Source organism: Fulmarus glacialis, unplaced genomic scaffold (genome assembly GCF_000690835.1).
Source record: "Fulmarus glacialis isolate BGI_N327 unplaced genomic scaffold, ASM69083v1 scaffold10874, whole genome shotgun sequence".
Lineage (NCBI taxonomy): Eukaryota > Metazoa > Chordata > Aves > Procellariiformes > Procellariidae > Fulmarus > Fulmarus glacialis.
The window spans coordinates 54,451-69,111 of NW_009206124.1; the positions used below are offsets into that span (position 1 = coordinate 54,451).

A 14,661-nucleotide genomic window follows, 5' to 3' on the forward strand; every position below is an offset into this window, starting at 1 on the left:
TTTTTAACTTTTTTTTTTAACTTTTTTTGGTATTTTTGTTAACTGCGTGTTTTCTAAAATTTTGGCTTTAACGTATTGCTGTAGATTGTTTCGCGTAAAGTCTGATGACATAAGAAGCTTAAAACAGATGAATAACATTTCTACTTGTGCCCACTAACTGGTACTTTCCCTTTAGTCGATGACTTCAGTGAGGAATCATCATTTTACGAAATTCTTCCTTGCTGTGCCCGTTTTCGCTGTGGTGACCTCATTGTGGAAGGCCAGTGGCATCACCTCGTTCTGGTCATGAGTAAAGGCATGCTAAAGAACAGCACAGCTGCGCTCTACCTTGATGGACAGCTTGTTAACACTGTTAAGGTAAAATAAATCTTTAGGTCCTCATTTTCACTGGTTGGAGTAATTTCTCTCTCTCTCTGTGCATATATATGTGTAAAAAAACCACACAAAACAACAACAACAACAACAAAAAAAACCCACACAAACCAAACCAAACCAAAACCAAAAACCAAACCTGAAATGAGGAGCTTTGCAAAAAGGAGTCTTTGCTCACTGCATAGCTCAGACCCAGCCCTTGTCCTGTTAAGAGGAGAAAATAATGAATACTTTCTCAGGCATGAGCGATAGTAACGCTAAAGTGAAGTGGACATGTTGTATTGAATGTGAGGCAAGTGTGGCACAGCTATGCTGCTGACTAGATTAATTAGAAGGATGATAAAAAGGTGAAGAAGATTTATTCCAGGAGCATGTAGCAGATCTAACTTTGAATAATAGGGAGGTTACATAGTAAGACAGTTTTGCCAATTTAGCCATGTTTTTCCTTTCCCAACCCTCTTGCCACCCCAGAAATAACATCCCCTTGTCAGTGATAGCCGCTGACATGCCAATGTTGTTATTAGTTGATTATAGATGTAACACATTTAGTGTTACTGTACTGCTAAAAGTAAAACAATATTTTGACTTTCAAAGTTTACCTTTCAGTATTCCTTTTGCAGAAAGAGGACTATAGTAACTTTACTGGTTATGCTAATAGCTGTAATACATGAGTATGTATACGTGACTACATTCAATAGCTGGTAACAGAATTTTTACAAGGTAGATAGAAAATGCCTGTGACATTGTTACTGCCATTATATATAGGCCAGCATCTTCTCCATGTATTTGTTTTATTGCCATCTGAAAATCTTACCAAACTGAGTTCGTCACATTTGCACTTTAGCTCGAAACTGTATAATTACCAAAGGTATGTTTTCACTGGCTGAAGAAGGAGGAGAAAGAACACAAGGTTATGAAGATTGTCTTACTGCTTTTGCAAAAAATAATGACGATCATAAAGCACCATGTTTTTAGAAGCAAGATACACCCTTGTTCTTTAGCGTTTTTAAGCACAGAACTCGCATGTTCTTATCCTGTGTTTCCATACACACCTTCATCTTTTACTTCTAATCTTTGCATTTACTTTCTGGTTAATGTTCTTCACTGACTTTTGCTGCATGCTATCAGAATACCATGCGTTACGTAGCAATCACTTGGTACATCCCCTGTTTTGCAAATTGCTTTCCCAAGTTTCTGATCTGTCTATTTTCTTTTCATGGTACCCATGCTATCTCATTAACTTCACTGTGTTTTTCTCCCTTACAGCTTCACTATATTCATAGTAGCCCTAGTGGGTCTGGTTCTGCCAATCCACCTGTAGTCAGCACTGTTTATGCCTATATTGGCACACCACCTGCACAGCGCCAGCTCTCTTCGTTAGTGTGGCGTTTGGGCCCTACGCATTTCCTGGAGGAAGTTTTGCCTGCCCCAGGTGTTAGCACCATTTATGAGCTGGGACCAAATTACGTGGGAAGCTTTCAAGCAGTGTACATACCATGTAAGTACAATTCAAATGGCAGCTGGTAACTTGGTCCGGATGTAGTGGAATCTTTTGTGTGCATATTGGCAGAAGAGGTGAGAAAGGAGAGTATGCGGTAGCAGACAGGAAAAGCTAGCTGTTCCTAGGAAGAAGATGAGTAGCTGCTATTGAAGAGGATGATAGAAATCCAAATTACTGTTTTAACATACTTCTGGTAGTTCTGTACTGAGATATGCTAGAAATGCTTGTATTCCTCACTTTGGTTTTAAACTAGTTAGAAGTGCTTAAACCTATGATTATTCATACTGTGTATTATATTTATCTGTAGAAAGTGAAATTGGAAAGGCATTTTAACTTGTCAGTTTCTAGTGATAGCACTCATTTGCAAATCTGTGATGTATTCTGTACTTTAAACACAGCTGTCTTGAAATGTCATTGTTTATAGGGCCTAAGGTCAACTGAGGAAAAAAATCAAACGGAGGGGTTGTGGTGCAGCAGATAGTCTTTAAGCATTCATTGTAAACAAATATGAGCATTTTTTAAGTGTTCTTGTGTGAGGTTGAGGGGAGTGCAACACAAAAAGATGTGAATAACCTTGTTAGAAATGTGTGTCCATCGCCCTGTTTTTATTTTATTCAGACAACAGGTTCTTCATTAGCTCCAGTAAGATGAACTGTCACTAACGAGATTTTCCTGTTCTGTAGCGCTCCCTGTCTTTCTGTGCAGTTAGAGTACCTCCTCACCAACATCAGTATTACGTCAGAAGATGCTCATTGCTTTACCTGGCTATCACAGGGCTTTTCAGTGAATCATAAATAAAAATAGGGAATCTATCAAGTCATCTTGTCCTTGCATTGTCTTTCCCTGGGAGGATCATAATGCTCTCCAGCTCTTCCGGAGAGAAACTGTCACCGTCTCAAGGAAGAAGGCAGTGAGTGATGAGAGTGGTAGGAAAACAAAAGTATGTACAGGGAGCGCAGTCTTACTTTTCATGGTGAAAGCTTTCCCTAGAGTGGTCACACACACACACACATCCCAAATGTAGATGATCTTCAGGCTGTGAAAGAACGAAGTATCATGAAAAAGAAGGTAGCTGTCCTTGTCCATCTTGAGTGGAAAAACTTTAGGGAATTGAATTCTGTCATCTACAGATGTGTCATGTACTTCCTTTTTTGACAGCTAGACAAACCTGGCAAGCAACTCTGGATTTAGGTATCTGCTAGTCAATTATAATTTCTTCTGGAAGGCATTCTGACTGGCGCTATGCAAGTACCGAATAGCCAAAGCAAATTCCGTTAATGTGGATTTGTTCGTTCACTTCCAAGAATTAAAGATCTTCCTGCCTTTATGCTAAGGCCATGTTCACCAGGAAGCCTACAGTAACTTAAAAGAATTCTTCATTTCTTAACATACACCGCCACACTGGAAAAACTCAGTATTTCTCCTGCACAAGCTTTGCTCAGTTTGTTGTATTTCAGGAGTGGTCTGCTCCAGAACAAAGGGCATGTTTCTATTTGGGACTAAGCTTCTGTTCACGTCATGTTCACTGTGCCAAACCCTAAGGAGTTTGATAGGGGGTGCAGTGTGAAGCTCTGTATCTTACCCTTTTATCTTGGCCTCTCTTTCCAAAATGCTTGTTTTTCCTTAGTGCAATGATTATTTGTGGGAATCCTGGAGAAGGGAAGAGCCCTTGCAGTCTTCTGCTGTTGTCCTTTACAGGGAAATTGTGTCTGACTTGCCATTTGCCCATACAATGCTTCCTTCGGAAGTTTTGTCCCTGTTTTCAGTGAGCAAGATTGCCATCTTCTGAGAGTTTGTCCTGTGTTTAAATAAAATGAAAAACCTGATGCTCTTTAAGCCTTGGAAAGACCCCTCAGAGAGCAGTTAATAGTTCAGGAGAAGGAATTCCTGTGGCTGTTCACTGAAATGGAGGAATGTTCTCAGGGCATCTTCATGAGCAGAGGATCCAATGAGGATCTAATTTATGGGGAAACCAAGACTTCTGAAAGTCTGTCTTAGCTGAGACTTGACAGAGGCTTGACCCTGGTTCAAAAAATTATGGAGATGCCCAGCTTCTCGTTTGTTTCAGTGTTAGGTGAGGAGCCTTCATGCTTTTTTAATTCCGTTAATGTGTTTCACTGGATTTGCAGACACCTTTTGACCTGGAATGAAGATGCAGAAGTGAATCTCTATGTTGAGCTTTCAGGTGCTGACTTTTGCACACTTCCTCTAAGCGTTGTAGACAGCTGTCAGTCATAGTGTTTGCAGTGCCTCACAAGAAGCATCCCCTTTTGGAGCAGTGGATACAAAATATTAAAGATACGGTTATATATTCTCTTTGATTCCTGGACCTTTTGGTCTTTATTCAGTCTTGCATCTCTTGCACCATTCTCTAAGGCGGTTTTCTGAGCAAACCGCTGTAAAAACCCTGTTGTCACAGGCAAAGATGCAGATGTACCAAATACGTGTCTGTTTTTTGATTACTTTGTTTTTCTTCAGGTAGGAAGGGAAGTGAACAGCCCTTAGGCTGTACGCAAATTAAGTACAGGAGTAATGTTGCCTTCCAAAAATTCAGACGAGGAAGCACCACATCTTCTATTGCTTGCCAAGCCACAGGCTGCCAGTTGTCATTACGGGTTAATATTGTAGACCTTCTTGAAAGGAAATGTTCGCTGTGCATTGCCCTTTTATCTTAAATAGCAGATTTATTCCACGACTCTTATGCTATCAAGTTACTCTTTGGTACAGCGAGCCAGTATGCAAAGACAATATTAAATCTCAGCTATTTGTAAAACCTTTCTTCTATACCTATTCTGCAATATAATCTGCTTAAGATTTTACTCTTAAGACTGAAAAGAAAAACAGTACTATTACTGAAATGAACTTTTATTTTGTCTTTAAGGCAAAGATTCGAAGTCTGAAGGAATCAACCCATCTCCAGTATCTTTGGTACCAGAAGAGAAGGTCTCTTTTGGTCTCTATGCACTGTCAATTTCTTCATTTACAGTGGCAAAAATAAGGAAAGTTTACAACAAGTTGGATAGTAAAGCTATTGCCAAACAGGTATGTTGGGAAATGAGTTGGTTAATGTGTACTACTAGTTTGTTCCTTTCTTTTAACTTCTTTCAAGGCAATTTTCTCAATACAACCAGGAACAATAATGTACTTGTCAGCAGAGTTGCCCATAATCACTTTCATGTTTTTAAAAAAAAATTGAGGGAGATTGTACTCCTAAACTTTATTTGTGTTCTTGAAATTACTAGTAGCTATGTATCTTAGCACCTTTTGGAGGTGTTTTGGCTTTTTAATGTCGATGGCAGTTGTAATCCTGTTGAAAAACAGTTAAGATTATATCGTTGAACAATATTTCTGCTGTTGCAGATGAACAAAGCGGATAGCTTAGTCCTCTGACTGTGATTCAGATTTGGAAACCAGAATATTGGTTTACGTTTTTCTTCAAAGTACATTAAAAGTCAGTGAATTATTTGTATCAAAGGACCATCTATGAAAAAAGGCTGAGATAGTTGGCGTTGTTCAGCCTGAAGAAGAGAAGGCTCTGAGGGGACCTTATAGCAACCTTTCAATACGTACGGGGGGCTTATAAGAAAAACAGAGAGAGACTTTTTACCAGGGTGTGTAGTGACAAGACAAGGGGCAAGGGTTTTAAACTGAAAGAAGGTGGAGGATTTAGATTGGGCATAAGGATGAAACTTTTTACAATGAGGGTGGTGAGACACTGGAAGAGGTTGCCTAGAGAAGCTGCCCCATCCCTGGAGGTGTTCGAGGTCAGGTTGGATGGCACTTTGAGCAACCTGATTTAGTGGAGGATGTCCCGGCCCACAGGAGGGGGATTGGACTAGATGATCTTTAAAGGTCCCTTTCAACCCCAACCATTCTATGATTCAGTGGAATTATTTTTAAACTTAGATTAATCTTCCTTAAACTTTGGAGACTGGAGATTTCTCTTTACTTTAGAGAATGTCCTAATGACTCTCGCATAGTTCTGTTTTGTTATATTTTACTCACTCTTTATCACAGGAGGAAAACATACAAGTTATGTTCAGGCTTACATAAAAAAACCTCTTCCCTTTAGCCCTTGCCTTTTTTCTTGTTTTGTTCAGCTGGCGATTTCCTCTCATGAAAATGCCACGCCTGTGAAACTGCTACATAACTCAGCAGGGCATTTGAATGGACCAGCGCGCTCCATTGGTGCAGCTTTGATAGGATATTTGGGTGAGTTGAGTACTTGAGAATTATTATGTTTAAACATGATTAATTACTTGTCAATAAGAACTTAGGTCTTGTAATCATGTAATTGATGAATGTTAATGGTACATTGTTAAATTTATTTAACATTTTTATATTTTATGGACATACTATTATCTTTTTTCTTTTTGCTAACATGAGATGCTTGTTTCAGTTTATATGCGTTACTGGTATGAAAATATACTTAATTGCTTTACCTTAGGTCATAAACTATTTTCCAGTGCAATATTTCCTTCACCTCCTCTTCTGTGGTGTGATAGTTCTTCTAGTGGTATTCTTTTCATAATTCAAGCAATGCTAGAATGCAAATTACTTGCATGTATTCACAATGATTTCCTACAAGAATTAGATTTAATTTGATTTTAATTTATTTTCTCTGCCTATGCACAGGAGTAAGAACATTTGTCCCCAAGCCTGTTGCCACTACACTGCAGTACATTGGTGGAGCTGCTGCTATTTTGGGACTTGTAGCCATGGCATCAGATGTAGAAGGGCTGTATGCAGCTGTGAAGGCCTTGGTCTGTGTGGTAAAGAGCAATCCACTAGCCAGCAAAGAAATGGAAAGAATCAGAGGTTATCAGGTGTGTAAAAAATGTCTCAAAACAGACCAGGCTGATTGAATTTCACTGTCTGTCATAGCAGTTCCCATGGAAATTATTTATTGCGTTGTGGTAACCTGAGTTTCTGCTCTTAAGTTTACTGACCTCTTGGCTAATTAGCATAGATGGGTTATTTAGGTTGGCTTTTAAAGGAGAGGGTGGAAAGTTTTGCTAAGCAGTTGTGCACATTTAGCTGCTTTGCTGAAACTGACCCTTCATTAATAGCAAGCAAGAGCACAACTATAGCACTTAGATGATTCTTTTCCTGTGATTGTGAATCCACCCCTGCAAGCCTGGGAGCTTCTATCTCCATGATCTGCTAGCAGGAGAGGAGGACAGGGATATATGAAGAAAACCAAACAAGTGGACTCCTAGAATCATCATTTTGAGGAGACTGCACAGACTTTATAGTTAGTGATGCTGTTTGCTTTCAGCTGAAGATGTCTTAATTCTCCATTGGGGTGGGGAAAGTGCAGTCAGTTTTGCAGAAGGATTCGTTGGCTGACTTGAAAAGATCTTCACGTGACCAATGCATTTTACGTTTCTCTTGAAGATTGCTTTACTGAAACGGAAGGTTCGTGCTGTGGTTTGGGCGGCGTATTTACAAACCTTGTAATGCTAATGGCTAGTATAGTTATGTCGAAACATATTATTCCATGTAGCCTGTTGCAGACCTTGGCTTACTTTGACCAAACAAATCTAGACAGTGTCCTCCTTGCACCATAAGCAGTCAGTGGATCATCACATACGACCTTACATTCCACTTGTATTGACCTCAGCAAATAGCATGGTTTGAGAGAGATTCCCAGAAATCTGTATTTCTTTAGTGATGCTTCAAGGAGGGTGGTAAAGCTGAACAGGGCAGTATGTTGAGAGTTCATCAAGTTTGCATCAGAAGACGAGAAATAGCAATAGTACATCTGGCAGTTTGTTCTTTCCCAACCCAGACTGTAAGTTAGAGCAGAAATGAGGACTGAAAGGACGACATCTATGGTCATGCCTAGGGCAACAAAGGTAGCAAGAAAAAAGTAAGTCAGGCTTATTCAGATTTATGTTGTCGTGGCTACTTTTCTTCACTGCCAGAATACCTCTCATTTGTGCATGCAGTACTTTAGGGGTGCTCTATTTAAGTCTGCTGTGTCCACAGTTGCTATCCAGGAACACAACTATCATGTGCTGTCTTAAACTGTGACTGACTACTAGAGAGCTAAGGTGTGTCTGTGTGTGCCTAATCCTCAAGGCCTAGATACTGTCTCTAGTGTAGAACAGATGTTTTATGAGCTGGATGTTCCCCTTTTCTAATCAACTGTAATGCCACTTTCAAGCTTTTTCATCAAGAGTATCAACTATCAGACATACTTCAAGAGCCTTCTCGAAAGGGACATTTCATCCGTGCTTCTTTGTGCTTAGACGACATTGCTGTGTGTTCATAGGCTACTAATTCCTTTTCTGTTTACTTGTTCAAGTTGCTGGCAATGCTGTTAAAGAAGAAACGGTCCCTTCTCAACAGCCACATACTCCATCTGACCTTTTCCTTGGTGGGAACTGTTGATAGCGGGCATGAGACCTCCATTATTCCAAATTCTGCTGCCTTCCAGGATCTGCTCTGTGATTTTGAAGTATGTAAAGCTGCACAGAAAAGTGATGATGATACTGGATAGTGATTAAGTCAGGTGCTGATAGCATATTTTAAATATTGAACAGCAGCAAACTAGGTTGTTATCCTATTTCATATATGGTACAGTAAAGTACCATGGAGCAGCAAGTTTATTGGTAACTTTTCCTCCTGAAGTGGCTTGAATCACTGTAGAAACAATGAATGTATACCACTGATGTTTCTGCTTTTTGTTGTTCTAGAAGATAGGTTTTGTAGTTTTCTGTTCCACAGCAATTTCTTTTAACCTGGGTGTTCTGCATTACATATATCGAGGCATGAAAAACGTACTGAAAATAACAGTAGGAGGTAAACTTCCAACATAGCACGTAGGAATCACTTTATCATACGTCTCCTGCAAAGTTTATAGTAAGGCAGTTAAAATTCTGCTTGCACGACCTATGAAATATTTAAGTGTTGCTGTGTTAAACTAAGGAAAGTAGAAAAGTTCGGAAGGAAATGCTAGTGTAATAAAGGCTGATAAACAGTGTTATATGATGCGTAGAACTTGTCGGTTAGTGTTTGCTCCTTTGGCATTATCTGTACCTGACACAGACTGAGTAAAAGTATTCTGATTCACATATACTAAAATAAATAAATATACTACTGCCACTACTAATCCAGCTATAAAGATACTGACTTAATAGTGCAAGTCCGTCTTGCACAAATGGCTTTATGGAGTTACCCATTTCCTTTTTTTAGATGTCTATTTGAGTATTTCAAAGCACTCCTGGAAACTTTATTTAAGGCTCTTGTCTGTGAAAAAACTCCTGCTGCTTACTATAGCCTTTATTTTAATAAAATCAACTGGCCTTGTTACCTTCCTTTTTTTGAGAGCCTAAAGGTCTTCAATGCACCCAACCAGTCCCCCTTGCCAAGATTAACAATGCACTATAATTATGTCACAAAAAAAAGAGGAAATGAAAAGGGCAAACCTGAGCCTCTTTTTTTTTTTTTTTTTTTTTTTTAACCTCAGTGGGGATCTAATACAGAGGAAATTTGTCACCCATCAAGCTTTCCTCTTTTTTTTTTTTTTTGAGGCGTAATATTAAAACTAGAAATAAGTTTGTGCCATGTCCTAACATAAATTCTTCAGTATCATGTAACTAGTTATTCTTTAACAAACCTTTTAAATTACAATAATGCTTTCTTTGTGCTCACAAAGTTAAACATAGACTTAATAAAAGTTATTACATCTACAAGAGGTAATATTTGTGGTAGAGGTCTTAAGGTAGATGAACTGTTTAGCAGGGAGTAGTGTGAATCATAGCCCAGCTCCTTTTACAGTGAGGCATTCTTCTGATGACGAACACTTTTTTTTTTCCTTTCTTTTTTGTTCTTTTCCCCCATAAAGGAACCAGCTGAGAAATTTCATCAGTGGTATATAGTCACTCAGACAGCAACTACTGTACGAAAGATCCATTTCATATTGTTTAGTTCATGTCTTTTTTTTTTTCCCCCTGAAGACCAAGAACAAATGGAGAACAAATACACTTAAGAGACTAAAAAAATATGCAAGTAATAGGTCTGTGAGTCACTAAGAAGAAACTTTCCAAAAGCCTCAGTTTTTAGCTTTTTTATTTATTTATTTTATTTCTGTATTCAGAAATCAGTGACCCAAATATTTCACTTAAATTAGATAAATTAGATGTTCTTACTCTTATGCTAAACAGGGAAATGAAAAGATTTGTTCTGATCATTTTGGATGATAAGATTAGAAGAAAAGCAAAAGCTAGAAAGCTTTTCATTTAAGCCAGTTCTGTACACCAGAGCACAAGTATGAATTATGCTTTGTTCAATAGCAAGTCAATTTTAAGATTTGCAGATATAACTGTGAGCTTTCTGGGTTTTGTATCTTTTATTACTTCTATTGATTGAACAATTTTTAATTTTTTTTTGTAGAGGATCTAAATAATTTAAAATGGTGTGCAGGAAATGCTGGGTAAAGATTAAAAAAAAAAAAATCAGCGAAGACCTTGAGTTCAATCTTGGCAGAAGATAGTAAGTTAATTTTACAAAGAGAAAATCTTCACTTAAGCCAAATAAACTTAACACAGCATTTCGCATCAGCCTTGTAAATCCCAATAACTCCTTTGGAGTCATTGCACCATCTGTTTAAAGAGAAATTCCAGATAGTGTGTAACTTCTTTGTCTAGAACTCTTTAATTTTCAGCATGATACACTAACAGAGAATATGTTTGGTACCAATGAGTGTTTCTTTAGTCTTCACTGATATATTTAATACTTATGTGAAGTTGAAGAGTAAACAATTGAGAACCTTGCAATGAGCTTTTGAGCATAATGTCCAGGTAAATGGTCTTGTACACGAACAGTTTTAGTCTCTTCAAGCCTTTCATAACGTTTGATGTACTAATGTCTGTTTTTAATCTTAAAGTGGTTTTGTGTACAAAACATATCATTGTTTATTCTGTATTTCAGGTCTGGCTTCATGCACCCTATGAGCTTCATCTGTCATTATTTGAGCACTTCATAGAACTTCTTACTGAGTCCAGGTAGGAGCCAATGCCAGCCTAGTAATGAGACTTACAGGATTAGGTTGTGCGTAGAGGATGCTCCAATTTTAAATTGCCACCTTCTTTCTTTCCTTCTTCCAGTGAAGCGGCAAAGAATGCTAAGTTAATGAGGGAATTCCAACTCATCCCAAGACTGCTCTTGACTCTTCGAGATATGTCTCTGTCCCAGCCTACTATTGCTGCGATTAGTAATGTGCTGAGCTTTCTGCTTCAAGGCTTCCCTAGCAGCTATGACTTGCTCAGGTAGCCCACACCTATGATAATTCTGGATTTTGTGGTTTTATTATGTTGGTGATCTTGGTCAAAAATACATAATGGTAATGTTGCTTTGGAGTAAGTAACGTGAAATGCTGATATACTGCATTTTTTCCTCTAAGAGGTAACTGAAGTAGACATAGCAATAATTTTGTTAATGCCTTGATTTACGTATTAAATTCAGCTTGTATCTAAACAGGTATGACTAAATGATTTAACTGGCTTCATGTTCCGCAGGTGAAAAACGAAGGTGCTGTATTGCAGCTCCCTTGTTCATGTGAAGCACTGAGCACTTTTCTTAAATAGCATTGAGTATTACTTAAGATGGAGTACAATGATACTTCTGGTTAAAATACGGCTTTGATTACTTTCCCACAATAAAGGTTTAGTTCAAGATTTTTTCTTAATCATAACTGTAGAAAAATATTTAAGGCTGTCAGATATAGTGCTATTAATTCTGACTGATGAAAGTTCCATAAATAATTGCAGTTCATACATACAGGAGTATTTGAAATGCTTTTAAATGAGTTCAACTCCTTGAAAACTTAATTTTTCTCATCTCCTGTTTCTTTGTAATGGAAATGGATAAAATATTGCAAGGCTTGGGGGTTCTTTGCATACGAGTGGTCATGTTTTCAGCTTCTCACTTTAAGTACAATTAAAGGTGTCAGAAGCATCAACCTGAACATCTTACCTTCTTTGTTTTAATTACAGAGGACAAAAAATTATTCAAGAATAAACCTGTGGATTTTATGCTTAAATGGTTACGGAACAGATTGTAGAATGCCTATCTGAATGTTTCTTGTTCTCTTTCCTGGAAATAAAAATGAAAAATACTGTATAACTCGCAAAAAGTTATACTAGCTAGGGACTGTTTCAGGTTGGTTCCAGGAGTATATTGCATCTCCTTTCTTTGAGTAGCATATCATCGTCTTGTCTTAAAAAAACATGACCTTGTGTTACATCACCTCAAGCTGTAGGCATAAATGTTATACCCGAGTCGAGTAATCACTGTTTTTGATGTAATACTTGTTCAACTGTAATGGTTTGAGAATAATGTTTTGTTCTCCTTTCTTTAACTTGTGGTGTTCCTTTTACTAGGACTTGGTGGTATTTCCCAGTTTCCTTTCTTGAATCCTAGCATTTTCAGGGCCCCTTTCCTGCAGACTTCTCTGCAAAGATTTCATTAATTACTACATGTTAATTTGTTTTTTGGCTAGTAACTTTAGATGGAGGCTGTTTTCCTCAATCTTCAGATGTGAGAAAGTTGACATTTTTGGGTATCGCCCTTTCACTAGTGTTACGGTTTTATATTTAAGGTGAATTATTGATAGATGAGAGTGCATCTGTCATATCAATGAATGATGTTTTTTTCTGAATACATCAAGGTTTGGACAGTTCATCTCTTCCACTTTACCTACATTTGCAGTCTGTGAGAAGTTTGTGGTCATGGAAATAAACAATGAAGAAAAGCTTGACAGTGGTAAGTGATGGCATGGCTTAGAAGCAGTAGAAGAGAAGTACTTTGTGATTGCTTCTGTGCTTAAATACTTAAAATGTAGAAATAGTGTCATTAGCAATATTGTAATTTTGTTATAACCTGGCTGCCAGTTAGTTGTGGTACTTCAGTTTTCAGTATTGCGTGCAAAGCAGTGCAAAATCCATGTACTCATCTTTTGTTTTCCTTCACTTAACACTGCATGGGTTTCTTCTGCTTCCTTCACTCGTTCCTTCAAATTACCCGTGCATCTCTGCTTCTTTGTGGGGAGAGATGTCTCTCTGAACAGAAATGTTTTAGCCCCACAATGGATGTCACCCAAATAACTAGAAGGGGGTGCCCAAAGATCATATGTTTCTACATCTCTTCAGAATATACGGGGGACAAGTATATTCAGGGACAAGTGAGGGAGAAGTGTTTCTGCTTTACAGTTAGCTTTATTAGTCTCCGCACGATTGCATAATGCAAAATGTTTATCCAACTACTGTATTGTGGGGTTGGGGGCAGGGGGGATGGGGGTGGAGTGTGTGTTTTATTGTTTTTATGTCTCTACTTGCCAGGAGTGACTAGCTTAGCTAATTTGGACCACCTCAGTTTAGATTATTGTCTGAAAAGCTGCCGATTCTCTTTTACCCATTCTTCAAACTGACCAAGCTCTGTGTGACGATGGTAATGGGGCACCAAGCATTTCACAACAGTGTATAGCAGGCTGCCTGCACTTTAGCATGGCTTCCTCGTGACCTGAGTGGGATCAGGTTGGGTTTGCTTATGTATGGAATTTATGAATAGCCTTTAAAGTGTCCATGTTCCAAAAGCCTAATTTTTCCTTTTTTTTTTTTTTTACTTGATGTTTAGGAACAGAGGATGATTTTGGAGGACTTGTTTCAGCTAATCTTATTCTACTGCGGAACAGGCTTTTAGATATCCTTCTGAAACTTCTATATACATCTAAAGAAAAGACAACTGTTAATCTGCAGTAAGTACAAAAAAACTTGAGATAGAGAAAGGATATTATTTTTTATTTCAAGGGAGAGAATTGTATAGCCCTTCGATTCACTGGTTGAATTGCATAATTTTATAGGAATTATTGAATGATTTATGCAGATGTCACTGAATTAACTTGAGGTATGCTAGCAGAAACGGAATGCATGATTATTGAGTTGTATGGTGTCAGTTGTGGTAGCAAGAATGATAGTACTAAGCAGATGCTGGTGTAACTAACACGTATCTTTCAGCTATTGCATTAACTGGTTTTTGTTTTGAATCTTTAAAAAAGTTTAAGTCCATGGTTGACAGCATTGGTAGAAACTTACGCTTCAAGATGGGAACAACAGAAGTAAATATCAGCAGGAGGGGAAAATACATGATAGATCTGAGGGGAGACTGCTTGCTTCTTATTGTTACTTCATGGAAGAAAAATAACGTTTGTAAAATTGTTAATTTTAAAACTTTGAGGGACAGAGGATCACAAGTGAGTAGGATGCAGTGGGAACAAGTGTGGATGTCTGGCTACTTCTGCGTACTTCTTGGTGCTGTTTTCTCATAACTTCACGTGTGGCTATAGAGAAAATAAAATCTGTTGAAAGAGAAAACTTCTGTTTTCAGAGAAGTGGGATAGTGGAACTTCTACAAGTTTGGAACACTTGTAGTTGGAACAACTACATTTGGTTAAGATCAAATGGCTTCAGTAGGGGTTATCGTTAGGATCATTGACCCTAGAATGCCCCTTAGTTCCTTAAAAGTGCATGTGAGGGAACATAATATTATAGTTTAATGAGGCACTGGAGTCATACGGTGAGTTGGAGAAGAGACTTTGAAACATTGTCAAGTTAAACCTTGACATAATATAATTTTCAAGCAGCTGCCCAGTAGGGTTTATTGAGTCTCTTGGAGGCATTTTGGGGATGTATGGCATATGTAGATTATATAGTGGTTGACTGAGTGTTGGTTGAAATACAACCCGAACCAGTTTGAGCTTTTCAGCAATGCTGCTTTAACAAAAA

General features: G+C 38.1%; 1 protein-coding gene across 1 annotated transcript in view; it reads left to right on the top strand.

The window, feature by feature from the left end:
- The window catches only part of WDFY3 (WD repeat and FYVE domain containing 3), a gene marked incomplete at both ends in the record, with an annotated part of 89,231 nt that overhangs the window by 52,314 nt on the left and 22,256 nt on the right, over positions 1 to 14,661 (top strand). Inside the window, 10 exons of the mRNA XM_009575632.1 lie at positions 176 to 357; positions 1,639 to 1,870; positions 4,755 to 4,915; positions 5,974 to 6,085; positions 6,509 to 6,699; positions 8,184 to 8,336; positions 10,811 to 10,884; positions 10,987 to 11,148; positions 12,549 to 12,643; positions 13,514 to 13,634. Of these exons, the coding sequence (XP_009573927.1) occupies positions 176 to 357; positions 1,639 to 1,870; positions 4,755 to 4,915; positions 5,974 to 6,085; positions 6,509 to 6,699; positions 8,184 to 8,336; positions 10,811 to 10,884; positions 10,987 to 11,148; positions 12,549 to 12,643; positions 13,514 to 13,634 (1,483 nt within the window). The remainder of the gene's footprint in view (positions 1 to 175; positions 358 to 1,638; positions 1,871 to 4,754; positions 4,916 to 5,973; positions 6,086 to 6,508; positions 6,700 to 8,183; positions 8,337 to 10,810; positions 10,885 to 10,986; positions 11,149 to 12,548; positions 12,644 to 13,513; positions 13,635 to 14,661) is intronic.